This window comes from Equus quagga, chromosome 7 (genome assembly GCF_021613505.1).
Source record: "Equus quagga isolate Etosha38 chromosome 7, UCLA_HA_Equagga_1.0, whole genome shotgun sequence".
Taxonomy (NCBI): Eukaryota; Metazoa; Chordata; class Mammalia; order Perissodactyla; family Equidae; genus Equus; species Equus quagga.
Window position 1 is genome coordinate 623,500 of NC_060273.1, and position 24,001 is coordinate 647,500.

The 24,001-nt window shown below is 65.2% G+C and overlaps 2 protein-coding genes across 12 annotated transcripts; both read left to right on the forward strand.

The window, feature by feature from the left end:
• Positions 1 to 400: 400 nt before the first annotated feature.
• Positions 401 to 17,047, forward strand: WDR90 (WD repeat domain 90). 7 transcript variants are annotated; one of them, XM_046668089.1, is made up of 43 exons: positions 402 to 467; positions 746 to 837; positions 981 to 1,157; positions 1,249 to 1,357; positions 1,622 to 1,792; positions 2,097 to 2,211; positions 2,295 to 2,362; positions 2,688 to 2,842; positions 2,921 to 3,139; positions 3,281 to 3,343; positions 3,582 to 3,650; positions 4,286 to 4,396; positions 4,468 to 4,613; positions 4,685 to 4,742; positions 5,170 to 5,288; positions 5,448 to 5,591; positions 5,675 to 5,805; positions 5,874 to 5,990; positions 6,243 to 6,478; positions 6,723 to 6,862; positions 7,087 to 7,217; positions 7,736 to 7,866; positions 8,247 to 8,408; positions 8,598 to 8,726; positions 8,952 to 9,082; positions 9,165 to 9,205; positions 9,352 to 9,447; positions 9,661 to 9,843; positions 10,187 to 10,284; positions 10,823 to 10,925; positions 11,193 to 11,314; positions 11,498 to 11,657; positions 11,761 to 11,951; positions 12,038 to 12,206; positions 12,347 to 12,458; positions 12,654 to 12,825; positions 14,838 to 14,960; positions 15,120 to 15,294; positions 15,408 to 15,538; positions 15,644 to 15,787; positions 15,864 to 15,983; positions 16,099 to 16,183; positions 16,648 to 17,047. In XM_046668089.1, exons 1-43 carry the CDS (start codon positions 458 to 460, stop codon positions 16,803 to 16,805), a joined length of 5,517 nt encoding a protein of 1,838 aa, XP_046524045.1. In that variant the 5' UTR covers positions 402 to 457; the 3' UTR covers positions 16,806 to 17,047. The 7 variants fall into 7 exon arrangements, 6 of the variants coding, with proteins under 6 accessions (XP_046524045.1, XP_046524044.1, XP_046524046.1 ...); XM_046668088.1 differs by having other exon boundaries at positions 9,386 to 9,517; XM_046668090.1 differs by having other exon boundaries at positions 9,386 to 9,391.
• Positions 17,048 to 17,770: 723 nt separating this feature from the next.
• Positions 17,771 to 23,997, forward strand: RHOT2 (ras homolog family member T2). 5 transcript variants are annotated; one of them, XM_046665565.1, is made up of 19 exons: positions 17,771 to 17,866; positions 18,266 to 18,324; positions 18,430 to 18,511; positions 18,592 to 18,635; positions 19,535 to 19,588; positions 20,127 to 20,176; positions 20,248 to 20,356; positions 20,615 to 20,716; positions 20,793 to 20,891; positions 21,031 to 21,139; positions 21,229 to 21,349; positions 21,727 to 21,811; positions 21,901 to 22,043; positions 22,115 to 22,215; positions 22,295 to 22,425; positions 22,534 to 22,620; positions 22,732 to 22,854; positions 22,945 to 23,147; positions 23,429 to 23,997. In XM_046665565.1, exons 1-19 carry the CDS (start codon positions 17,830 to 17,832, stop codon positions 23,553 to 23,555), a joined length of 1,866 nt encoding a protein of 621 aa, XP_046521521.1. In that variant the 5' UTR covers positions 17,771 to 17,829; the 3' UTR covers positions 23,556 to 23,997. The 5 variants fall into 5 exon arrangements, with proteins under 5 accessions (XP_046521521.1, XP_046521518.1, XP_046521520.1 ...); XM_046665562.1 differs by having other exon boundaries at positions 22,534 to 22,854; XM_046665564.1 differs by having other exon boundaries at positions 18,271 to 18,324; positions 22,534 to 22,854.
• The last annotated feature ends 4 nt before the right edge of the window (positions 23,998 to 24,001 follow it).

Below are 24,001 nucleotides of genomic sequence, written 5' to 3' on the forward strand. Positions count from 1 at the left end.
CAGAGGGCTCTCCAGCAGCGGGGGCTGGGGTGGCAGCCTGGCTGTCGGGTGCAGACAGCACCTGCCAAGTGCAGCCCCACAAATACGGGGGTGCGTCTCATCCCGGATATACAGACGCGCCCCCGAGTCAGGAACCTCCCCGCATCCCACAGCCGCTCTACAGAGCGTCCCTAGGGTCCCCGCTGCCGGGTGGCCGCAGGAGCTGGGGCGCGACGGCGGAAGGGTGGCCGAAGCAGGCTGGACAGGATCCCGGGGCGCCCCGGACGCCGTGGACCTGCGATAGGGGTGGCGCCCCGGCGCGGTCATGTGGCCCGGCCCCGCCCCCGCATGTGGTCACGTGGCCTGGCGTCGCTGTGTGGCGGAAGTGGCGCCGTTGCCAGGCGGCGGTTGCTAGGCGCGCGCTGCGTGCGCTGCGTGGGGCGCGGCGGCCGAGGCGGGAAGCGCGAGCGGCGGCGCCATGGCGCGAGGTAGTGGTGCGCGGCAGGTGGGGTCCGGGGTTCCGGGGTTCCGGGGCCCCGGGGGCAGGGCCCGGGGTCGGGGTCCAGCGCCGCGTCGCAGCGACCGCGCCGCCCGGGCCCGCGGGAGGGTCGGTGCCGAGACACCTTTGGCCGGGGCCCCGCACTGTGGATGCTGTCACCGCCGGGAGCGCGCGGCCCCAGCTCCTGGTCTTCTCCCCCGAGGGTCTCGAGGCCCCGCACGGGGTCGGGCACTTGGGGGCAGGGCCTCATGCCTGCTTGTTCCCCAGCGTGGCAGCACCCGTTCCTCAGTGTCTTCAGACACTTCAAGGTGGACGAGTGGAAGCGGTCCGCCAAGGAGGGCGACGTGGTCACCGTGATGGTGAGTGGGCCCAGACCGGGCAGCAGGAGGTAGGGGCCCCTCCTCTTCTGGTGCACATGGTGGCACCCCATGAAGGTCCCGCGGTCGTGCCCTCCCGAGGCTCCCTGGGTCTGTGGGGGACGCTGGCTCCCGTCTTCCTCCAGGACAAGACCCTGAAGTGCACCGTGTATCGCGTTCGGGGGTCCGTCTCTGCCAGCAATTACATCCAGCTCCCCAGAACCGGCACCCAGTCCCTGGGGCTGACAGGACGATACCTGTATGTGCTCTTCCGGCCCCTGCCCCCCAGGCACTTCGTCATCCACCTGGACGTGTCCACCGAGGTGCCGAGCTCGGGACCTGGGGCTGCACGTGGGGGCCCTGCACTCCTGCCATGCTCTCTCGCCTTCTCACCGCTGAGCTCTGTCCCCGCAGGACAGCCAGGTCATCCGCGTGTCCTTCTCCAGCCTCTTCAAGGAGTTCAAGTCCACGGCCACGTGGCTTCAGTTCCCTTTCATCTGTGAGGCCGGAACACCCAGGAAAGGTGACATGGAGGTGGGGTGTGAATGGGGCATGGATGTTCCAGGAGAGGCAGCCTGAGGGCAGAGAGGGAGGCAGTGCTGGCTCTGGCTCAGGTTGGCGGGCCTATTCAGGCTCCTTCATGGCCTGGGGGGGCACCCTCTAGCCGGGGGCAGGGAGTTGGGTGGGGAGACAAGTGGTTGTGGCCCTGGGCGTGGGGGCAGGCCAAAGACGGGTGCTGTGGGCTGGCTGGTGAGGGTCAGTGCTGACTTTGGCTCATGTCCTGCAGACGCGGCGGGTGTGCCCCCCACTGGCGCCCGCTGGACCTGCCTGCAGCTCGACCTGCACGACCTTCTCCTGGTCTACCTGAACCGGCGCTATGGCCACCTCAAGAGCATCAGGCTGTGTGCCAGCCTACTCGTCAGGAACCTCTACACCAGCGACCTGTGCTTCGACCCCGGTGAGGGCCATGCCCCACGCCCTGTGCTCAGCCTGCAGCCTGCTCCCACTCCCTGTGTGTTGGCCTCCACTCCCTCCTTTCTCCCCTCCTCCCACCCCGGGTTCTCAGCCAGGGGCAGGGGAGGGGAGCACATCCCTGGTACTTGGTGAACATGTCTCCCAGCTCCCGAGGCACCTGTAGGGGGAGGTGCTGGTGGCTGGTGGTCTGGCGATGCCCTGCTGGCACCTGGTGTTGAGTCTTGCCTGGGCTGGGAGAGGGAGCTGGACATGCTTCTCTCAAACTGGAGCCATGCTGCTTTTCGTAGCTGTCACGGCCCCCGAGGCCCGGCGGGCAAAGCTGCCTGTCACCCCCATGCCACGAGAAATGGCATTCCCAGTGCCGAAGGGGCAGAGCTGGCACGACCGCTATGTCCACATCCGGTGAGCTCTGTCTGTCCCTAGGGAGGCCGGGTCGGGGGAGGGCAGAGCGGCCCCTGGGTGCTGATTCTCTCTTCCCCACCCAGGTTTCCAAGCGACAGCTCCAAAGGAGTCTCCACACTGGGTCAGAAGAGCGGTTCCCTTCCTGAGGCAGGTGGGCCTGTGGGGTCAGTGGGGCCCTGGGCTCAGGCCTGCAGGCTGCCCACAGCTCAGCGGGAGGGGGGCCCGGCAGTGTGGTGCCTGCAGGAGCCGGGGCTATCCTGGAGGTCGTCTCGGGGTCCCAGAGCCGTTGGGAGGTCGTGTGCAGGGCACCTCGAAGCCTCCAGCTTTCCAGCTGGGAGGGGTTGTCGGGGCACGGGGGTGGAAGGGTGGGCTGCAGCTGTCGGTATGGCTTCTCTCCTGGAGGGTGGGTGATGCCAGGGGCCACGGCTGCCCCTTACCACCCCTTGCCCAGTGCATTGTGGCCACGTCCCCCCCAGGCCTCTCTGCACTCTGCTCCACGGGTTCTGCAGCTCTCAGCTCCACGGCGGCCTTCCTGGGGCACGTGCCACGGCTTCTCCCTCACCCAGCACCCTTCAACAAGCCCACACAGGATAGCATGTCCCCCGAGGTCCAGATGCATGACCCTGCAGCTGTGAGTGCCCCTGTGCCCCTGGAGATGGGGCTGGGGGTCATGACCCCAGGGTGCTGACGGGTGCTTGTCCCCCACCAGTCCTGCCGAGTCCCCTCGGCACCCAGGCCCCTCCCAGAGATCAGCATGTCCTGTGAGCGCTTGGAGGTCTCCAGTGTGGGTGGCCCTAGTGGCCGTGGCCAAGAGCCCTCGGCCTGGGCAGAGGCCACTGACAAATGTGTGAACAGCACCAACGTTCATGTGTCTGCCCATGAGTTGGCTGTGGTGCCTGTGGCCCCGGAGGATGTGGCCCCGCATGAGGTGAGTGCCCATCCTGAGGAAGGCAGGGTGGGCCATGCCATTGGGGTGGGGGGCCCTTGATGAGAGAGGGGTTGGGGGCTGTTGGGCTGGTGCTCCCCACAAGCCGTGCGTGCTGGGCTCTGATGGTCCTCTCTCTTCCAGTCTCCCTGCAGAGAGCAGAGCGGGCAGCAGGCAGCTTTGGGCAAGAACTTCTTTCAACAAAGAGTAAGGAGGGGCTGGCATACCGCTCCCAACTCCAGCCCCAGGTGGTGTTGGGGCTCCAGGCAGGGGCAGGACCCGGGGTCCCTGGAGGGTCTGGCACTGTGACCGGAATCCTGGTTTGCTGCCATAAAGCAACCACCCGGGAGCGCGTGGCTTTCTCGGAAGGCAGGAGCAGCCGGGGGTGGGGTGGCCCCGAGGGGATGGGCCTCCCTCCCGGAGTCTCACTGGGGGTTTGTTTCAGAGTTTCCTCCCAGACCCCATCCTGAGGCTCAAGGGGGTCATCGGCTTCGGGGGCCACAGCACCAGATGGGTGAGGCGTCCCATGCGCTTGTTGGCTTGTGTGAGCGTCAGACACACACACGGCGCAGCGGGAAGACCCTGTGTCCCCCTGAGGTAGCTGCGTGGACATCTGAGTTCTCTCAGGATGTCAGGTCCCTCACCCCTGGACCTGCCTGTGTCCGCATGCGGCTCCTGGATGCTTCCCCAACGCCTCCTTTGCAGGCCTCCCCTCGTCCTTCTGTGGGCACCAGCCGGGTCAGCGCCGGCCCGAGCACTCAAACTTCCACAGGCCCGGGGCCCCCCTTGCTCTTGACAGCTTTGCTCTGTGTTGTCAGCCATGATCCAGACTGGCCACATGGACTAGCGTGGGTGTGATTGTGGGTCCCTGTGGTGGGGGGGCAGTCGGAAGCTTATTAGGCCCTCCTGGCCCCAGGCTCCAAGTCCTTGGGGGCCTTCCCATCTTCTGTGACCTGAATCCAGCGTCTTGTATTGTGGACAAGGCATGGGGGAGGTTCTGCGTGTACATGTGTGTATCTGTGTGTTCACACATACGTGTGCTTTCTCTGTTCTTTCAGTGACTTGTATGCATGTGACATGGGGAGGGGTGTGTTGGGGGGAGATGAGGCCAACCAGTCCATGACCTCAGCCTCTGGCCCCTGTGTGCAGGCTCTGTGGACCAAGGATGGGGCCGCCGTCGTGTACCCCTGCCACGCGGTCATCGTCATGCTGCACGTTGACACCCGGCAGCAGCGCTTCTTCCTTGGCCACACGGACAAGGTGGGCGCCCCCCGGGCCAGGGTGACTCGGCCTGGAGGCCACACCCCCGCCTCAACCTGCTGCCTCTGCAGGTCTCTGCCCTGGCGCTGGACGGGAGCAACTCACTGCTGGCCTCAGCCCAAGCACGGGCCCCCAGCATGCTGCGCCTCTGGGACTTCCAGACCGGGGCCTGCCTGTCTCTCTTCCGGAGCCCGGTCCATGTTGTCTGCTCCCTCAGGTGGGTGCAGGGCCTCTGAGCAGCGTGGGTGCCAGCCCCAGCGACGCTGACCCCCTCCTCTCGCCCCGCAGCTTCTCTGACAGTGGGGCGCTGCTCTGCGGCACTGGCAAGGACCGCCACGGGAGGACGGTAACGGGGCTGGGCCGGGAGGTGGAGTGGCCCGTCCCAGGGTGCAGGCGGAGGGTCTCGTGTTTCACCAGAGTCCTCTCGGACGGAGCCAACTGTAGAGTGTCCCTTTCTGCTGGTGCTTCAATAGCTGGCCCCGCTCTGCTGGGCGGCATGCTCTGTAGCACTGAGCTGGCTGTGTCGCACATGTCAGCGTCTCTGAGGTCGGGCACGTCTGAAGAGCTGGCGTTTCACCTGGGGCCTCCCTCTGCTTGAGGGTCGGTGTCTTGTTCTGCAGAGGCTTGGTCGGGCATGTGTGGGCTTCTCCGGGCCATGGGGGCCAACGTCCCTACACCCTCACCAGCCAGGCACCTGAACTGGTTTCTGTGGGAGGCAGAGCTGAGGCCTGGTGGAGGCCGGGCTGGGGGCGCTCAGCGTGGGCTTGTTGCAGGTGGTGGTGGCCTGGGACACGGCCCAGGTGGGGCGAGGTGGCGAGGCAGTCCTTCTCACGAAGGTGCACACTGACGCTGACATCCAGGCATTCAAGGTCGCCTTTTTTGATGAAACCAGGTGACTGGGCTGCCCGCCCACCCGAGGTGCTGGGATGGGGTCTCGGCAGCCCTTGGGCCTCGTTGGGGGCCAACCCACCGGTCCTGTCCCTCCTCTCCGTCCTTGACCTCGGGTCTCCTGCGGCGCTTGGGTGGCGCTCACCCTCCCTTACCCTTGCAGGATGGCATCGTGTGGGCGGGGTGGTGTGCGACTGTGGCGGCTGCGACGTGGGGGGCTGCGCTCCTGTGCCGTGGACCTGGGGGAGCACCATGCGCTGGAGTTCACTGACCTGGCTTTTGGGCAGGACCTGGACAGCTGTACACTGTGAGCCTTGCTCTCCTTCCCTGACCAGGAGAGTCCTGCTCCCACCTGCCTTCTTGGTCCTCACATGTCACCTCCCCTGGCAGCTATGTGTGCGGCCGCAGTGGCCACATCCTGGAGATCGACCACCAGCACATGGCTGTGCGACATGCTCGCCGCCTCCTACCCACACAGACTCCCAGCGGCCCCCTCCCAAAGAAGCAGACCTTCAGCTCGGGTAGGTGGGTCCCCTGCTGCTCGGGGGCAGCAGCTCGATGCTTTGGGCTGACACTGCCTGCCCCCTAGGCCCCGGCATCGCCATCAGCAGCCTCAGTGTCTCCCAGGTCACGTGCGCCGTGGGCTCAGAGGATGGCTACCTGCGCCTCTGGCCCTTGGACTTCTCCTCCGTGCTCCTGGAGGCAGGTGGGGCCGCTGCAGGAGGACCATGTCCCCGGATGGTCCTTGGGCTGGACCGCAGTCGGGGGCTCCAAGGGGCTATGGCCTGGTCCCTGAGGTCCACCCTTGCTGAGCCCAGGAGGGGGTGGTCATGGGGGAGCTGCCTGTCCCAGCCCACAGGGAGACGGGGCTCTGGGTAAAGAGTTTCTGTCCTGGGAGGGCAGGGAGGGAGGTGCAGCCTGCGCAGGTTGGCCCTAGTGCCTGGTCCCCTGCCTGCAGAGCACGAGGGCCCCATCAGCTCGGTCTGCGTCAGCCCCGATGGCCTGCGTGTGCTGTCCACCACCTCCTCGGGCCACCTGGGCTTCCTGGACGTCCCATCCCGGGAGTACAGCGTGCTGATGCGCTCCCACACTGCCCTGGTGCTGGCCCTCGCCACCAAGTGCAGGCAGGAGCACCTGGCCACTGTGTCCCAGGACCACACTGTCCGGGTCTGGGACCTGGTGACCCTGCAGCAGGTGGGTGCTGCTGGAGGGGAGCCAGCGAGGAAGGAGAGACTAGGGGACCGAGGCCACACTGAGGCCCTGTGGGTGGAGCCGAGGCACATGTGGGGCTGGTGGGGGAGGCCTGGGGTGCCCTCTGTCTTTCCGCATATGTGTGGGGGCCAAGGGTTCAGGCCACCTGAAGAAAGACTGGCTGTCAGGCTCTGTGGCCAGTCAGTAGTCCTCAGCCTTGCCCTCTCACGCGGACCCCACCCTCCAGCTGTACGACTTCACGTCACCCAAGGAGGCCCCACGTGCCATCGCCTTCCACCCCACACAGCCAACCTTCTTCTGCGGCTTCAGTGGCGGGGCCGTCTGCTCCTTCAGCTTGGAGGCCACTGAGGTCCTGGTGGAGCACAGGTGGGTGCCTAGCCCGCCACTGGCCCCATAGATGTCCGTGGTGGAAGCTTGGGTCGTGTGTGGGGTCCCCTGGCATGTGTGGGTGGCTGGGCAGGGTGGGAGAGGGCCGCCCAAAGGAAGCTCCTGTCCTCCACTGCCCCTTGGGGATTTGGCCAGGCCCAGCCATGAAGGTCTGGGATGGCACAGTTCAGGACCAAGGCAGTGGGCATCCCCGTGTGGTGCAGGTGTCACCGAGGAGCTGTCACCGGCCTGGCCACCAGCCCCGACGGCAGCTTCCTGTTCAGCTCCTGCTCTCGGGGCTCCCTGGCCCAGTACGACTGTGCTGCCACCCAATGCCGCGTTCTGCGTGTGGCAGGTCAGGCCCCATGCCCAGCCCCACCCTGGTCTCCTGACTGTCCCCTCATCAGGTCCCTGTGGGGTGGGACTTGCCCAGTGCTCACTGATGATAGCTTTAAGCTTCCTACTGTGGTCTCGCTGCCTAGACCCCGAGGGGAAGTATGGTTTTAGGACTCACCAGCCCCCCCAAAACTGAAGGTCAGTGAGGGTCTGTGCCTGCCCTGCCCCAGGAGGAGACAGACAGTCGGAATGCCAGGCCCGCAGGTGGGGGTCAGCCCAGGGGCCTGCCCCTTCCCATGGCCATAGTAACTTGGTGGTCATCCCTGGCCCAGGAGGACCCCCAGTTCTCTTGGCGGTATGTGGTGCCCACTCGTGTCTTGATGTCCTTCGCCCGGGCTCTGTGGGCCGCCACTGAGGGATCTGCCCGCCCTGGGCTGGGGTCCTGTGTAGTTGGATGCAGGTTTGGGTGCCAACCTATGTCTGCTCCAGGTGCCCCCACCCCCCCCAGCTGACCACCTGCCCCCGTGCTGCCGGCAGCTAATGTGGTGTGCCAGGACGCCCACACGAGCCCTAATGCCCTGGTGGTCAGTGGGGACAGTCGCCTGCTGGCTTTTGTGGGTCCCTCCAAGTACACGGTGACCATCATGGACACAGCCTCACTGGACGAGGTGAGTCAGCTGGAACCTTCTGTGTGTCCAGTGTGAGTGGGGCCCTGCCTGCCTGGCCGGCAGACCCTGTGGATACCCCCTACTCTGGCTGCCGTGTGGCTTCACTGGGTTCTACTAGGGCAGAGGGTGGGCAGGGGCTCTCCTTGGCCAGCCATGGAGTACAAGGGTTTCGAGGGGACAGGTGGGAGGACATGCTCCCTCCAGAGAGGACTCTGCCCTGCTGCCCTCATTCACAGGCACAGAGGACACGTGAGCTGTGGCGGGCTGGCAGGGAGGGGTGCTCAGTGGGTGCCCAGGCTGCCTGCCTCCTGTGCCCTGGCTCTGGGGTGCACGCTCTGGCCAGAAGTCATGGTTGGCGGTTACTTGCTGCTCTCCCCCAGCTTCTGCGGGTTGACATCAGCGCTCTGGACGTGACCAGCAGCCACCTGGACTCGGCTGTGGCTGTCTGCTTCGGCCCCGCACCTCCTGGCCACCTGCTGGTGTCCACGTCGTCCAACACAGTTGTGGTGCTGGACACCACGTCAGGCCGCATGGTCCGGGAGGTGAGCCCAGGGCTGCGGCTGGCAGCTTGGCCTGCCCCTCCCTTCTGGCTCCGGTCTTGGTGCCAACGGTACCTTGAGGAGTGGGGGCCGCCTGTTGTTCCCGAGAAGTGGCATTTTCCGAGAAGGGAGGCTTCCCCTGTCTGGGGTCCTGTGTGCTCCCATCTCACCCACGAGAATGCTCTCTTGCAGCTGTCTGGTGTCCACCCCACGGCCTGCCCTTCCTTGGCTCTCAGCAGGGATGGCCGCTTCCTGCTCACGGCTGCTGACCGGGCCATCAAGGTGTGGGACTACTTGATGCAGGCCAACCTCGGCTGCCAGGTGTGTGCTGTGGGCAGCCGTGTTGCGGGTAGGGGGAGGGTGGGCTGAGGACGCTGCCCCGGGCTTGCCCTGTGCCCACTGGGGCCTGACGCCACCTAAGAGCCGCCCGCTCTGCCCCTGGTCTGGTGGGTATAGGGATTGATGGCCAGGCCTTGGGGCTGGGGGGACAGTGGCATCCCTGGCTGCACCTCAGGGGTCTCCACATGTGACACTCTTTGCGCCCAGGTGTACATCGGCCATTCAGAGCCGGTGCAGGCTGTGGCCTTCAGCCCCAACCAGCAGCAGCTCCTCAGCGTGGGGGACGCCATCTTCCTCTGGGACATCCTGGCCCCCACCGAGAGGTTGCCCCCAGGGAGGCAAGTGTCTGCCCTCGCCCCGCGTCTGTCACGCCTCTGCTGCACTCTCCCCACCCGACACCCTCTCTTGTCACCTTTGCAGTGTCCGAGGCTCGCCCGGGGCGCCCCCGGCCTGTGAGGCTGGTGAGTGGTCCCACAATGCTAGCTGCTCAGTGGTGACATGTGGTTCTGGATCTGCAGCTGCTTCTTTTTCTGGGGGTCCCAGTGCAGAGCTGGGGTGGGGCTAGGGGGCTGGGCACACCTCCTACATTGTGCTCTGCTGTCCTCAGGACCTGAGCACAACCTGGCTCCCTCTGTCTTCAGGCCTAGGTATGAGGCAACTGGAGGACACAGTGTCCGGGGCCGATGGGCTCCCCCGGTGGCAGGTGCCCGTGCCATCCCAGGCATCCCCGCCCCGGCTGGGCCCCTGTGCTGGGCTCCCTGAGGGCGGTGACGGTGAGGGGAGGGGTCCTGGGAGGGCCTGGGCAGGCACGTGCGTCCAGCTGCCATCCTCGCGTGTTTCACTGCTCCAGACCTGGGGGAGGGGCAGGGGTTTGGCAGCTCCCTCCCTCCTTTCATGGCATCCCCACCCCCCCCAGGTGCTTTCTCTGTGTCAGATGATGAAGGACCCTCTGAGGAGAGCCACGGCCCCAAGGGGCTCCGCCAGGCCTCAGGCTCAGCTCTGCTGGTGAAGGAGGCTGACGGGGTTGTGGATGCTGCCTGTGGGGCTGCAGGGGACTCCTGGGGCCTCAGCATGCCCCCCCACCCCTGTGGCCAGCCTAGTAAGCAGGGGAGAGGTGGCAGGGTAGGGTGGGGATGCTCATGACTGGACCAAGGCCTAGTTGCGGGCACCCCGTGGGCTCCAGGTGGTCTCAGAGCGACCCTCTGGCCCCTGACATATCAGGATTTGCCCTGTGAGGCAGAGCATGGTCACCTGGAGGGCGAGTGGACAAGCCTGAAGCGGGCAGTGGGATGTAGCTCATTTGTGCCAGCTGACCCTACGTGTCCGAACCCGAGTGTCTGACCAAATCAGGCACTTCTCCCATGCGGCAGGCTGGGAGGAATGTGTGTGGGGAGGGTCTCGCAGTGGGTTTGACGTCCCTCAGCCTCCCTGTTCTCCTGTAGGTGCCCAGAGCCCCAGGAGAGCCAGGGCCCAGCCCGCCGCCCACCCAGACTCCTGTGAGCCCTTCATGGCACGGGGCAAGGCCTCCTCACTGGCCAAGGTCAGCCAGGTCGGGGGTTTCCTCACAGCCCTGCCACAGGCAGATACCATGGGGGCCCAAGGGTGGGGTGGCACAGCCTGTGGTTTCTGGGACCATGGTGCCCTGGCCTCTCCTGGGGCTGCTCCCAAAGCTGACGGCAGTCACCCCGTGAGCACCCCGCCACCCTGTGCCCCATGGTCTGGCCGGGCCGGTGAAGACTGTCGGTATCCCAGACTGGACTGGGGTAGCGTCCTGCTGAGCCTGCTCTGGCCACCCCATGTCCTGGCTCCCTCCCACCTCCTCTGCCCCCGCCTCCTCCACCCTGCCCTGCCTGCCAGGCTCCCCGCACTCCAGGTACCCCCGCGCGTCTCCCTGCCTGTCCTTGTCTGCATCCCGCTCCCGTCCCCGCCTGGCCTGTTGTGTGCAGGCATCGGGCGCAGGCTCTTGGCTTTGCCTCCTCTGGGAGTGCCCACTTCCCCGGCCTGATGGGGCAGAACCCGAGCCTCGGCCTGTCTGGGTGCTGTGCGGGCACCAGCGTCCTGGGTCCACTCTCTTGCAGAGCGTCTCCTCCCCTCCTGCCAGCAGTGAGCGGCTGCACCTGAAGGCTGTCGTGGGCTACAGTGGAAATGGGCGGGCCAATGTGGTCTGGAGGCCGGACACAGGTAGGGGCCACAGCTCACCCAGGTGGGGCCCAGCTCTGTCCACTGCAAGGACAGGCCTCAGGGAGGGCAGGGGAGCGCCCACATCATGGGTGGTTTGGCTGTAGGACAGGAGGGGCCCTGGCTGAGGGGCAGGATGTGTCCCCCTGGTGACACCGCCTGGCTCTCTGGCCTCCGGGCGCTGAGCAGCAGCCCTTGTGGCTGGGAAGCCGAGAGGGAGGATGCGCTGGGCTGCAGCTAAGCAGCTCGGGGCGCCCTCCCCGCCCCCAGGCTTCTTCGCGTACACGTGCGGCCGCCTAGTGGTGGTGGAGGACCTGCACTCTGGTGCCCAGCAGCACTGGCTCGGCCACCCTGAGGAGATCTCCACGCTGGCCCTCAGCCACGACGCCCAGGTGCCCGCCCTGCACTCTGCCCTGCACGCCCGGCACCCCGGTGCACATTGGAGCCTGGCTTCTCGAGGGCCTGGCTGGCTGACCCTGCCAGATCAGTGCAGGGGATGCTGTTCCACCCACAGACAGGTGGGCCCGCGGACCCCGGCACCCTCCCTGCTGACTGCCCACCCTCCCGCCCACCAGGTCCTGGCCTCTGCCTCAGGCCACAGCAGCACGGCCTCCTGCGGCCAGATCCGCCTCTGGGAGGTGCCCGGGGGCTCCTGCCGGCAGCTCATTTCTCACCGCGACCCCACCGTGCGAGCCCTGGCTTTCTCGCCGGATGACAGGCTCCTCATCACGCTGGGTCAGCAGGAGGAGCGGGGAGGCGGAGGGCAGTGGCCTCTGGACTCCCCTGCCTGTCCTGAGACCCCTGGGCAGCTGACATGGCCGCTGTGCGTCTCCCCCAGGGTACGATGGCGACTGCACCCTGGCCCTGTGGAGCATGTCTACTTACGAGCTCCTGTCCTCCACCCGCCTCCCAGAGCCGGTGCATGGCGTGGCCTTCAACCCGTGGCATGCCGGAGAGCTCGCCTGCGTGGGCCAGGGTGCCATCACCTTGTGGCTCCTGCAGCAGCGTGGGGCCGACGTCAGCCTCCAGGTGCCAGGGTTCAGGGCAGTTATGGAGGAGGCGGTCTGGCTGGGCCCAGGATGTCGCTGACCCATGTTGTCCTCGTGTCCCTCCAGGTGCACCGAGAGCGCATCCCTGAGGAGGTGAGGGCGGGCAAGCTGACCTCGCTGTGCTACGGGGCCATGCCCCTGCTCTACTGTGGCTCCGACACAGGCCAGGTCTGCGTCTGGGACACGCGTGCCTGCCGCTGCTTCCTGGCCTGGGAGGCAGACGACAGTGAGATTGGTGGGTACCTGACCGTGCCTCATGGCTCCTGACAGCTCAGAGCTTGGTGCCTCCCTGGGAGTCCCATGCTGGGGCAGTGGGACCCCGTCTTGAGTCTTGGGTGTCCCGGGGAACCACTCACGCCACCTCCCACCTCCCAGGAGTGCTGCTGTGCTCGGGCGTGCGGCTGGTCAGCGGGAGTGACAGTGGGCGGCTGCGTCTGTGGGCCGTGGAGGCCATGCTGGAGCTGAGGCGCAAGGGCTCGGGCGCCAGGTGAGCTGCCGCATCGCTCGGCATGCCTGGGAGCTGGGGTCTGACCGGGGCCACAGGCCAGCGCTCCGTCACCAGCTGGGCCTGCTCCGTGGGAATGTGCTTGGGCAAGGCCAGGGTGCTGCGGGCCACCAGCCAAGGACAGGGCCGTGCCCCAGAAGCACCGGGCTCCCTAGGCTGTCACTGCCCTGCCCGCAGGTCCAGCTCTGTGTTCATGGAGCGCGAACTGACTCTGGATGGGGCCATCGTCAGCGCCGTCTTCCATGACAGCATGGACATGGGCGTGGCGGGCAGCGTGGCAGGCACACTGTGGTACATCAATTGGGCCGAAGGTACCAGCACCCACCTCATCAGCGGCCACAGGAGCAAGGTGAGGCCTCCAGGCCGCCGTTGATGTCTAGGGGATCCCCAGCCCGCACAGAGGCAGGGCAGTGGGGCTGCATGTGTCCCTGCGTCCCCGCCCTCCCCCAGTGGTTCCGAGTCCATGCCCGGCTGTCGGGTCAGTTCATACATGAACATTCCAGGAGTTCTGAGGCCAGGGCCTCCACGTGCCTAGAACCGCACGCTCGTCCCTTGTTGACATGGGGTCCACGTGGTGTCCACTCGCAGCAGCCCCGCAGGCCTTGCGGTCTTCTGCTCCTTCCTGTTTCCTCTGTTGCTTTTTCCCCTTGTAATCTACTTGTTGAAGAAGCCAGGTCGTTCCTCCTGGATCCTCCCACAGTCGAGATTGGCCATGCCTCTCTGCTTCTGTGTTCCCTGGGGTCCGAGAGGCCTGGAGGCCAGGCCAGGGTCTGGTCGGGGCTGGTCAGTCCCTATGTCCCCTCCTCCTGGGTGAGCTGTCTCAGTGGTTCCCTCGTCTGGAATGACCCGTCACTCTGGTGGGGTTCACGGTTTGGGAGGGGTCTGATTGCCTTGTTCCCTCAGGAGAGAAGTGGTCTTGTGAGCTGTTGGGTCTCCTGCACGGAGCCGGGACAGGAGCGCAGGGCTGATCATTGTCCCTTGTTGGACCGGTCCCAGCGCCCGCCAACAGCAGCCAAGAAACTCACTTTCTGAGTGTCTTTAAGAGCTGGAGAATGGACACATGCGGGTCCGGGTTCCCCATGGTCACTTTTCTCTTGATGCTTGTGGTCCTGTCTTCGGCGGGGGGGCAGGTCCTTTGAGTTGGCTCCTGGGTCTTTTTTTAAATCTGTATTTATTTGTCCAGAGATAATGGGAGTGATCAAAGAAATCGAGTGTAGGATGGGTGAGGATTACATACTTTTTCTGTTCTCTTGGTAACAGTTTTATGTTGAGGTGTAATTCACAGGCCATACATCAGTTATTTTTGATCTATACACAGAATTGTACAACGATTACCACAGTCAATTTTAGGGCATTTTTATCATCCCGAAAGGAAACCCTATACCCATTAGCACCCAGCCCCAATTCCCCTTCCCGGCCCCTGACAAGCACTCACCACCTGTCTGTGGATTGCCTGTTCCTGACAGTCCACAGAAATGGAATCGCACACCATGTGGTCACTTCTGCCCGGCTTTTCTCACTGAGCACAGTGTCCTCCGGTTCGTCCGTGTTACAGCACGTGTCAGTGCTTCACTCCTCGTATTGCCGAATACCATTCCATGGAACAGGGAGAACAGTTGTGTCTGTCCATCCACCAGGATGAGAACGTGGGTCCTGAGCCCTTGCCCTGAGCCAGTGCTCACCGGTGACTTCCCCCTTGTGGAACGACAGGTGTTCCAGCCTCTACCTCTGAGGCTGCGCCCGGGCCCGGACTTGGCTGTTTCTTCCCAGAGCCCCAGGCCCCTCCGGTGGGAAATAGACCCAGAGGCAGTGGCCTGAGTCCCAGAGGGGCCCATCGCTTCTCAGTCGGACAGAGCTAAATTACTGTTTCTTAAGATAAAACACGTCACGAGTTCATACTTGACACTTGAAGCTCAGATTCAGGACTAGGCCGTTTTACTTTACCTCATAGGTGTATAGCATCTGTGTCTGCTTTATCCTACAGCCAGAATCTTCATTCTCAGTAAGCACACAACAGCTTTCTCCCTGGCTGTGTGCACAGCGGTGTCGGGAGAGACCACACGCTCCACCAGCCGGGGCCCTGGGGACAGCGTCCTTTACCTCGGTCTGCAGCCCCTGGGGGCAGAGGGACACCACCCAGCTTCAGGTTCTGCCAGAACAGTCCCTGTTGTGGCACCTCAACCAGTGGGTGGTCAGGTTCGACTGACCGGTGGGCTTCTCGTGATTTGGATGCCACCCAGGCATAGTGTAGGGACGCTCGGGAGGGAGTTCAGGACGATTTCTTTAGGCCACATGGAGGTAGCTGTGTCCCCTCTGCCGAGGGCCATGTGGTCTCAGGTGGGGCTGTCTGGCTCCCCGCAGGTGAATGAGGTGGCCTTCAGCCCCAGCGAGTCCCACTGTGCCACGTGCAGTGACGACGGGAGCGTGAGGGTGTGGTCCTTGGCCAGCATGGAGCTGGTCATCCAGTTCCAGGTTCTCAACCAGGTACTCGGGGACGTGTGCAGAGCAGACCGTGGTCCAGCCCTGCCTGTCTGTGGGAGGGCTCTGGCAGCTCCTCCAGCCTTGGGGTCTGTCTGCGGCCTTGGAGCAGGCCCCCATCCCCTCCCTAGGGGCTGCTGATGATTCCCCACCGTGGGTCCCCAGAGCTGCCTCTGCCTGGCTTGGAGCCCCCCGTCCTGTGGACGCCCAGAGCAGCAACAGGTGGCAGCGGGCTACAGTGATGGCACGCTGCGTGTCTTTAGCATCTCCCGAACCGCGATGGAGCTCAAGATGCATCCCCATCCGGCTGCGCTGACAGCTATAGCCTTCTCTGCTGACGGTGAGGGGCAGGGCTTCACTGTGACAGCAGGGCCCCTGCCTGGCCCAGGTGACACCTTTGGGCTGAGGGCTGGGGGCTCAATGGGGTAACAGTGTGGCCCCTGCTTGGCCCAGGTCAGACCATCCTCTCTGGAGACAAGGATGGGCTTGTGGCCGTGAGCCGCCTGTGCACGGGGATGACCTTACGTGTGCTGAGTGACCAGCGGGGTGCCCCAATCTCCACCATCCAGAGCACAAGCAAGGAGGTGAAGTGGCCTCGGGAGCCACTAGGGCCTGGCCTGGGGGGGGGGCAGCAGGGAAGAGGGGTTGGGCAGGGTGGGGAGAAGGCACCCACTGGCTCTTACCCCCAGGATGGAGACTTTGGGGTGGAGGGCACGGACCTGTGGCTGGCTGCCAGCGGGGACCAGCGGGTCAGCATCTGGGCCTCTGACTGGCCGCAGGGCCACTGTGAGCTCGTGGACTGGCTGAGTTTCCCGGCACCCGCCCTCATGGAGGTAAGAGTGCTTGGTGGCCGCGCGGGCAGGGATAGTGCCTGGCCACCCCGCCACAGTGTGCCACGCCCCTCCACAGGCTCCAGGCTGCCCAGTGCCCTCCCTCGCTGCCTTCTGCCCCTGGGATGGGGCGCTGCTGGTGTGCGCAGGCCTTGGCGTGCACCGGGAGGTGATCTTCTACAGCCTCCGCCACAAGCAGGTACGTACAGCCCCCCCACCATGTGGCAACCGTGGCCGGGGGCCCAGGGCTGGGGAGGGGGAGGTCCTGGGGCCATGAGAGCCCCTGCCCAGGGCCTCACGCTCACTGCCTGCAGGTGGTGGAGAAGATCCCATTGCCTTTCTTTGCTGTGTCCCTGAGCCTGTCCCCTGGGGCCCGCCTCATGGCCATTGGCTTTGCTGGTGAGTGCTGCTGGGCATGGATTCAGGTCTGTCTGGAGTGGGGCTGAGTGGGCTCAGCTGTGCCCCCACACTGAGACATGCCTCTCCCCTCCGTGCCCTGGGTTCCTGGTCCCTGAAATGGGGTGAGGACACCTGCTCCGGGGCGGGTCACAGGGTCAGGAGATGAGAGCTGAGGGGGGTGGAGCCACATGCAGCACATGGCACTGGGGCCTGAACAGAGGCAAACGTGCCAGTGCTAATGGCCCCACCCTCAGCTTTACTGCCCTGAGTCCTGCTGTAGCGAGCCCTGGGGCGTGGAGGGCACTGGTCTCTCGACACAGCTTCCCCCACACAGTGCCGGCGCCCAGCTGGAGACAGAGCTGGGGCGGGCTGGGGGGGCCCTGGGCCCTGGAGCTGCACAGAGGGGGCCAGGGTGCATGTGGCGCCCCACTGCCTGGGCCCAGCGCCGTGCCTTCTGCCCGCAGAGTGTGTGCTGAGGCTGGTGGACTGCACCTCGGGGGCCGTGCAGGACTTCGCTGGCCACAACGACTCAGTGCGGCTGTGCAGGTTCACCCCGGCCGGCCGGCTGCTCTTCACGGCGGCCCACAGGGAGATCTTGGTGTGGGAGGTCACGGGGTGCTGAGCGCAGCAGGGACAGGGGTCCTGTGCACCCTCCTGGTCGTGTTGGGCACCTGGCCTGGGCAGAGGCTCGGCTGAGAAGCCGTCCTGGCCGAGGGCCTGGTGCTGAGCCACGGCTCGGGGGCTCAGGCCCGGGTGTGGGTCATCAGGACCCTGAGCGTACGTGAAGTGTTTGTTGGGTTTTACCCGACGGCTTTGCTGTGTTTCTACCTTGTACAGTTCAAATAAACGTGGGTACTGTGTCAACCTTCAAAATAGCCAGTTGTTTTACCAGCAAAATGGGTTTATTTGGAAAAACCAAAAAATTACAGTTTGGGACCAGCATGCCATGGCAAATCCAAGAAACAGTGGAGAGCAATGTTATTTTATAGGGAAAAAGGAGGAAGTTGGGGGAGGTTGTTTTGAACGATTCCGTTGGAGGCAAGCCGGAGTTCAGGGTGGTCATGGCTCCTGGCTGGCTAGTTCCTGGGACCCTCCTTCCTGTTTGGGGTAGAATGTACACTTCTTTCTATGAGGGCCTGTAAGCTATCTTCCTGCCTTCTGGCCTCCAGACCCCACTGTACATGAAGTTCCCCTTTATTAGTTTTCACAGTCGCGTAGTGGCATCGTGGGCTGGTCACTCGCGTCCTACTGCCTTGGGCCTGGCCCTCCCAGCTGGCCTGAGCTCAGCCCCTGCCCAGCTCCGAGACCTCCTGCTCCCTGCCAAGGCCCCTGCGCTGGCCAGCGGCGGTGCCAAGGCCTGGAGGCCCCGGCCTGTCCGGCGGCGAGGGCTGCCCTGCTCGGAGTGGGCCGCTCGGGGCTGGTCGGCGCCAAGCGCGGAGCCGCGGGGCCGGGGCGGCACCTGGCGCAGGGCCCCGCCCCCTCCGGCCGGAGCGGCGTCTGCAGTGCCCGGCGCCCCCGCGCGGTGGCGCCACCGCGCAGCCCGGCCGCTCTGGCCCGCCCGGCTCGCGAGTGCGGCTGCGCGGCGGGGGCCGGAAGTGCCGGCCGCGGAGAGGTGGCTGGGGTCGGCCAGAAGTTCGGGCGGCGCCATGAAGCGGGATGTGCGCATCCTGCTGCTGGGCGAGGGTAGGCGCCCCGCGGCTGCGGCGGGGATCTTGGGGCCGCCGTGGTCGGGGTCCGGGCGGAGATCTTGGGGCTGCTGGAGTCGGGGTCAGGGTGGGGGTCTTGAGGCCGCCGGGGTCAGGGTGGATATCTGAAGGCCGCCGGGGTCGGGGTCAGGGCGGGGGCTTTGGAGCCGCCGGAGTCGGGGTCAGAGCCGGGGTCTTGGGGCCGCCAGGGTCTGGGTCGCGGAGGGGGGTGTAGGGAGGGGGGTGTCTTGGGGCCTCCGGGGTCGAGGTCAGGGTCAGAGGGCGGGGGTTGCGGGGCTCTTGGGGCCATCGAGTCGAGGTCGGGGCCGGGCCTGTCTGGGGTGGTAAGGGGCGCCACGACCTTGAACTGGCACGCTGACCCCGCTGCCCCGCGTAGCCCAGGTGGGGAAGACGTCGCTGATCCTGTCGCTGGTGGGCGAGGAGTTCCCCGAGGAGGTAAGGGCAGCGCAGCGAAGGGACTGAGGCCCCGCGGGTTCCTTGGGATCACCCCGGGGCGACCTCCCTCTGGCCGAGCTGCCCTCATGGCTGGGTCTGCTTCAGGTCCCTCCTCGGGCCGAAGAGATCACCATTCCAGCAGATGTCACCCCAGAGAAGGTGCCCACCCACATCGTCGATTACTCAGGTAGAGCCCCCCGCCCCACGGTGCTGCCCAGGAGCAGGCGTTTGGGGCAGGTCTGCAGTGGGGTCTCTTCCTTGGTCCAGAAGCTGAGCAGACGGTCGAGGAGCTCCAGGATGAGATCCACAAGGTACAGTGTGTCCTGAGGACTCAGGAACCTGGTGTGCAGCCCGGCGGCGCTCAGGCCCTGGGGATGGGCTGCCACCTTGGCCTGATCGGCTTGGCTCCCTGAATGGTTGGATTAAGGTGCTCAGGGCGGCCTCGGTCTCGCTAATTCTGCTGTGACCTCTCTGCCGTGGGAGTCGTGGGGTTTCCCAGGACGCGCCCTGCTGGGAGCCAGGGAGGAAAGGGATGGTTGGTCTCTCCTACCTGCATGGCTGGCCCGCTCCCCGCTCTCTGTGCCCAGCATTCACTCTTCTGGTGGACCCTGGGGTGGGCCCCTCAGGTAGCTCTGTGCCTGTAGTCCAGTCTGCCGCCCTGGGCCTGGGGCCGCTGTGGGACCCTGACCAGGGCTGCAAGCCACACAGGCCCTTGCTCACGTGTTATTGGGAGGCTGTGCCTGGACCGAGCTCCAGTGGCAGGGGACAGGGGGCGGTGCTGCCCCTTCAGCTTCTGTTGCTTCCTAGGGGCGCCACTGGGCAGGGGTGCAGGTCCCAGCTCCTTGGGGGCAGGCCATTTGCCATCATCGGCCCTTTGTGCTGGTGTTCTCATCATCCCGTCTGCCCACAGCAACACAGGAGTAAAGGGGGTGGCCTTGTCTGTCCTGGGTCCTCCAGGGGACTCACTGGCCAGAGTTGCAGTGCTGGGGCCTGGCGTCTGCAGTGGCGCGGGCAGGAAAGAGCTTATCTTAGGTTTGAGCAGCTGACTGCCAGTCCTGGTGTGATGTGGCAGGGGACCCCAGCTGGAGGGGTACCAGGGAAGGGTGGGCTTCCCAGGCCTTTCAGTCACACCTCACCCACCTGTGAGTGCCAGGGGCAGGGTGGAGCAGGAGGCCTGTGGTCACACGGTGCCACACTCCTTTCTCCACAGGCGAACGTGGTATGTGTGGTGTACGACGTGTCTGAGGAGGCCACCATCGAGAAGGTGAGCGAAGGAGCTCCCTCCCGTCCGTCCGGGGTCCCTGCTGCTGACACCTAGTTCGGTCATTGGCCTGTCCTCTGCACAGACCCCAGGCCCACTCAGCTGACTTGGGCTCTGGGCAACTCGCACCCTTGGCCACCCCATCTCTGACGAGTGACGGGGAGGTTCATGGAGCTACCCCAGATGCTGGGGGTCTGGGGGTCTGTGGTCAGGACCTCTACAGCTTCCCCAGGGAGCCCCTGGGACCCGGCCTTCCTGCAGACAGCGTGAATGGCCACGGGTCTGGACCACACTAGGTCTGTGGAAGGGGCTGCCCTGGGCTACCGACCCCAGGCGCCTTGGGGGTGTTTGGGAACTGCCGGGATCAGTTGAGGTGGTTCTGCCAGTTTCTCTGTCCCACTGGCTTCATTCTTAGCAGCCATGATTTTGGCCCTCAGTGGGCCTTTACTGCCCCCCATCTCTCCTTGAGCCAGATAGAGTTCCAAACGGGAGCCATGGGTCCAGCTGGCCCTTCTTTTTACAGCCGGTCCTTGCCTTTCAGATCCGAACCAAATGGATCCCTCTGGTCAATGGGGAGACTGAGAAGCCCAGGTAACGGGCAGGCCCAGGGGAGCTGGGCCCCACCAGCCCCCATCCCTGGTGACCGTGGGCCTCTCCCCCAGGGTCCCCATCATCTTGGTGGGCAATAAGTCGGACCTCCGACCAGGGAGCTCCATGGAGGCCGTGCTGCCCATCATGAGCGAGTTCCCTGAGATCGAGACCTGTGTTGAGGTAAGGGTGGGAGGGCTGGGCAGGGCACTGAGGTAGAGAAGAGGAGGGGCAGGGATGGGGCTCAGAGGTGAGGCCCTGCGGCAGGCACTCAGCTGGTGGCCCTAGGAGCTTGGAACAGGCCAACTGTATCGTTGAGAGCATGTGGGACCCTGCTTCCTGGGAGCAGGGGCTTCTGACCCCTGTTCCTGTATCTTCCTTGGGGCCCTTTGAGTTTCCTGGCATCTGGCACCTCTCTGAGTCTGTTCCTGCTTCTCCCAGTGCTCAGCAAAGAACCTGAGGAACATCTCGGAGCTGTTCTACTACGCACAGAAGGCCGTGCTGCACCCCACAGCCCCGCTCTACGACCCCGAGGCCAAGCAGGTGGGTGACGGGCGTGGGTGGGCCAGGGGAGCAGGTGGCAGCACTGCGGGGTGTACTGACCCAGCTGTCTCCGCAGCTGAGGCCAGCGTGCACCCAGGCCCTCACACGCATCTTCAGGCTCTCGGACCAGGACCTGGACCAGGCGCTCAGCGACGAGGAGCTCAACGCTTTCCAGGTGCGGCCCCTTGGTCTCCTGGCGGTGCCCATCCCTCTCAGGCCGCAGCCGCACTCCATGCCTCGGCCACCCTTTGTGACCACACCGAGCAGTCACCAGGACAGCTGGCTGACTGATGGCGACTTTCTCTCGGAGGCAGAAATCCTGCTTCGGGCACCCCCTGGTCCCGCAGGCCCTGGAGGACGTGAAGATGGTGGTGTGCAAGAACGTGGCGGGAGGCGTGCGGGATGACCGGTTGACCCTGGACGGTGAGGCTCCATGCCCTGCCTGTCCCCTGGGTGTGGGGAGGGGCCCACTTGTGCCTGGTGCCACCCCCTTTTCTGCTCCGTCCGAATAGGCTTTCTCTTCTTGAACACACTGTTTGTGCAACGTGGCCGCCACGAGACAACGTGGACCGTTCTGCGGCGTTTTGGCTATGGCGACACACTCGAGCTGACCGACGACTACCTCTTCCCCCCGTGGGTGGTGGTGGGGCTCAGGGCTTCCCCTCTCCACTCAGTGTTGGACAGGGCCTGGGGCCCTCGGGGCATCTGGCCCAGGGTGGGGTTGGAGCACTTGCTCTGGGCAGAGGCTGGCTCCTGTCAGGATGGCCTTTGCAGGGGTGCCCTGCCAGGGGTGGGCAGGGCTGAGATGCATGCTCAGCCAACAGCCCCTTGCACCCCACCACATATCTGCCTGCTCTGCCGCCTGGCATTGGGCTGGGGGTGGGGAGAGCAGGTCCCACGGGGAGGGTCTGACCACAGACAGGGCCAGCAGGGCAACGCGCAGAAGGTGTGCCATGCATGGTGTGCACGGGGCTCCCCTGGGAACCCGACAGCCCCCGTGCCCCCTACAGGCTCCACGTGCCCCCGGGCTGCAGCACCGAGCTCAACCACTTTGGCTACCAGTTTGTGCAGAGGCTGTTTGAGAAGCACGACCAGGTGAGGGCGCCATGCCTGGCATGCCTCGCCCCACCCCGCCCCGTGGTGTGTGTCACCGTCACCGTGTTAATGCGGCCTCTCTACCCCAGGACTGCGATGGCGCCCTCTCTTCTGCGGAGTTGCAGAGCTTTTTCAGTGTGTTCCCGGCTGCCCCCTGGGGCCCCCAGCTCCCTCAGACTGTCCGCACTGAAGCCGGCCGGCTGTCCCTGCATGGGTACCTCTGCCAGTGGACGTAAGTGCAGCCCCTGGCCTGCCCCGCCCCCCCCAACCTCCCTGCCCGTCGTGATGCCGCCCCTCCCTCAGCCTGGTGGCCTACCTGGATGTGCGGCGCTGTCTCGAGCACCTGGGCTACCTGGGCTACCCCGTGCTCTGCGAGCAGGACTCCCAGGCCCACGCCATCACAGGTGGGTGCCTGTCTTTCCACTGGGCCCAGTGCCTCCTGGCAGCCCCTCACTTGCCCTCATCCTTGCTCTCCACCCACAGTCACCCGTGAGAAGAAGCTGGACCAGGAAAAGGGGCAGACGCAGAGGAACGTCCTCCTGTGCAAGGTGGTGGGGGCCCGCGGAGTGGGCAAGTCTGCCTTCCTGCAGGCATTTCTTGGCCGCAGCCTGGGGGTGAGCATCCGCCTGTGCTGGGCCAGGGGACCCAGCTCCCACCTGAGGCCTCCAGGGGAGGGGCTCTGGGGGCATCAGGCCAGGAGCTTCAGGCCCCTCCCTCCTCAGCACCAGGACACCACGGCGCCCCCTGAGGAACCTACCACGTACGCCATCGACACGGTGCAGGTCCATGGGCAAGAGAAGTACCTGATCGTGAGTGCCAAGTGTCCCCATGGTAGACCCCGGGCCATGCTGGGGGGAGCTGTCCCAACACGTCCCCAGGGGACCAAGCCCCGCACCCCTCTGAGGCCGCCCTCTGTCCAGCTGTGCGAGGTGGGCACAGACAGCCTGCTGGATGCTGCCCCTGACGCCGCCTGCGACGTCGCCTGCTTGATGTTCGATGGCAGCGACCCCACGTCCTTCGCGCTCTGTGCCAGCGTCTACAAGGCAAGGCCCGGCCCGCCCCGCCCCGGGGTCCACCCACACCCTTGGCACGGCCACCACATGACGGCACCCTCACGTCGCCTCTCCCTGCAGCGCCACTACATGGATGGGCAGACGCCCTGCCTCGTTGTCTCCTCCAAGGCCGACCTGCCCGAAGGTGTCTCGCCGCCTGGCCTGGCCCCAGCTGAGTTCTGCCGCCGGCACCGGCTGCCTGCCCCCACCCCTTTCTCCTGCATGGGCCCAGCCCGGCCCAGCTCGGCTGTCTTCACCAGGCTCGCCGCCATGGCCGCCTTCCCGTGGGTATCAGCACCTCAGCCCCTGTGGTGGGAGGCCTGTCCCCGTCCTGGGGCACCAATGTCCCTGTCATCAGGAGAGGGACAGCTTGGGGTCAGGACTGGAGTCGGTCAGGGTTGCAGGGTGGGCCTTGGTCCTGTGCTGATGGCTGGGCGGGGCTCTCAGGACCTCGAGTTCCGTGTGCTGGACACTGACCAGGAGCAGCTCTCCAGGGCTCTGACTTTCCAAGAGGGAAAGTGGGGGAACCCCAGGGGTGTCTCCAACCAGCCCGTCTCTCCTGCAGGCACCTGGCTCCCGGCGAGCTGCACACCTCCTCCTTCTGGCTGCGGGTGACACTGGGGGCTGTCGGGGCCGCGCTTGCTGCCCTGCTCAGCTTCTCACTCTACAGGGTCCTGGTGAAGAGCCGATGAGGCCCTGGCCCTGCAGTCTGACCTCGAGGGGCTTCCTTCTGTCTGAACTTTGCTTCTGAGGACGGGGCCCACTGCCCTGCCCCTGCTCGATCCCGGAGTGGCCCCCCTGGTCTTGGCAGCTTGCGTCCTTCACAGCCACAGATGCCAAGCACTGCCCATGTTTGGGGGCACCATGTGTTGGAGGAACTGGGGGGTGTGAGTGAGGAAGCCAGTGACCCCAGACCCGAATTCTCAGGGCTCCATTGTTTCTTCCTGGTCTGAAGCAGCCAGTGGGTATGAAGAGTCAGAGGGTAGAGTTTTGAGCCAAAGGTAGGAAGTGGAAGCAGGAAGTGGCTGGACCATTGTGTGGACCCCCACCTCCCCCCACCCAAGGCTGTGTCTCTCACAGAAGACATGAAATTGGGTTTTCTAATTAAACTTGACTTGTGTCTTCATCTTGGTTCCCA

Bases quoted from the DNA above. Each gene is read 5' to 3' on its own strand.
- WDR90 (XM_046668088.1), top strand. The intron at 3,140-3,280 runs GTGAGTGCCCAT...TCTCTCTTCCAG, and splicing joins AGGATGTGGCCCCGCATGAG to TCTCCCTGCAGAGAGCAGAG. The intron at 4,743-5,169 runs GTAACGGGGCTG...GGCTTGTTGCAG, and splicing joins AGGACCGCCACGGGAGGACG to GTGGTGGTGGCCTGGGACAC.
- RHOT2 (XM_046665562.1), top strand. From the start codon at position 17,830: ATGAAGCGGGATGTGCGCATCCTGCTGCTGGGCGAGG. The intron at 20,892-21,030 runs GTGCGGCCCCTT...TCTCGGAGGCAG, and splicing joins AGGAGCTCAACGCTTTCCAG to AAATCCTGCTTCGGGCACCC. The intron at 23,148-23,428 runs GTGGGTATCAGC...TCTCTCCTGCAG, and splicing joins GCCGCCATGGCCGCCTTCCC to GCACCTGGCTCCCGGCGAGC.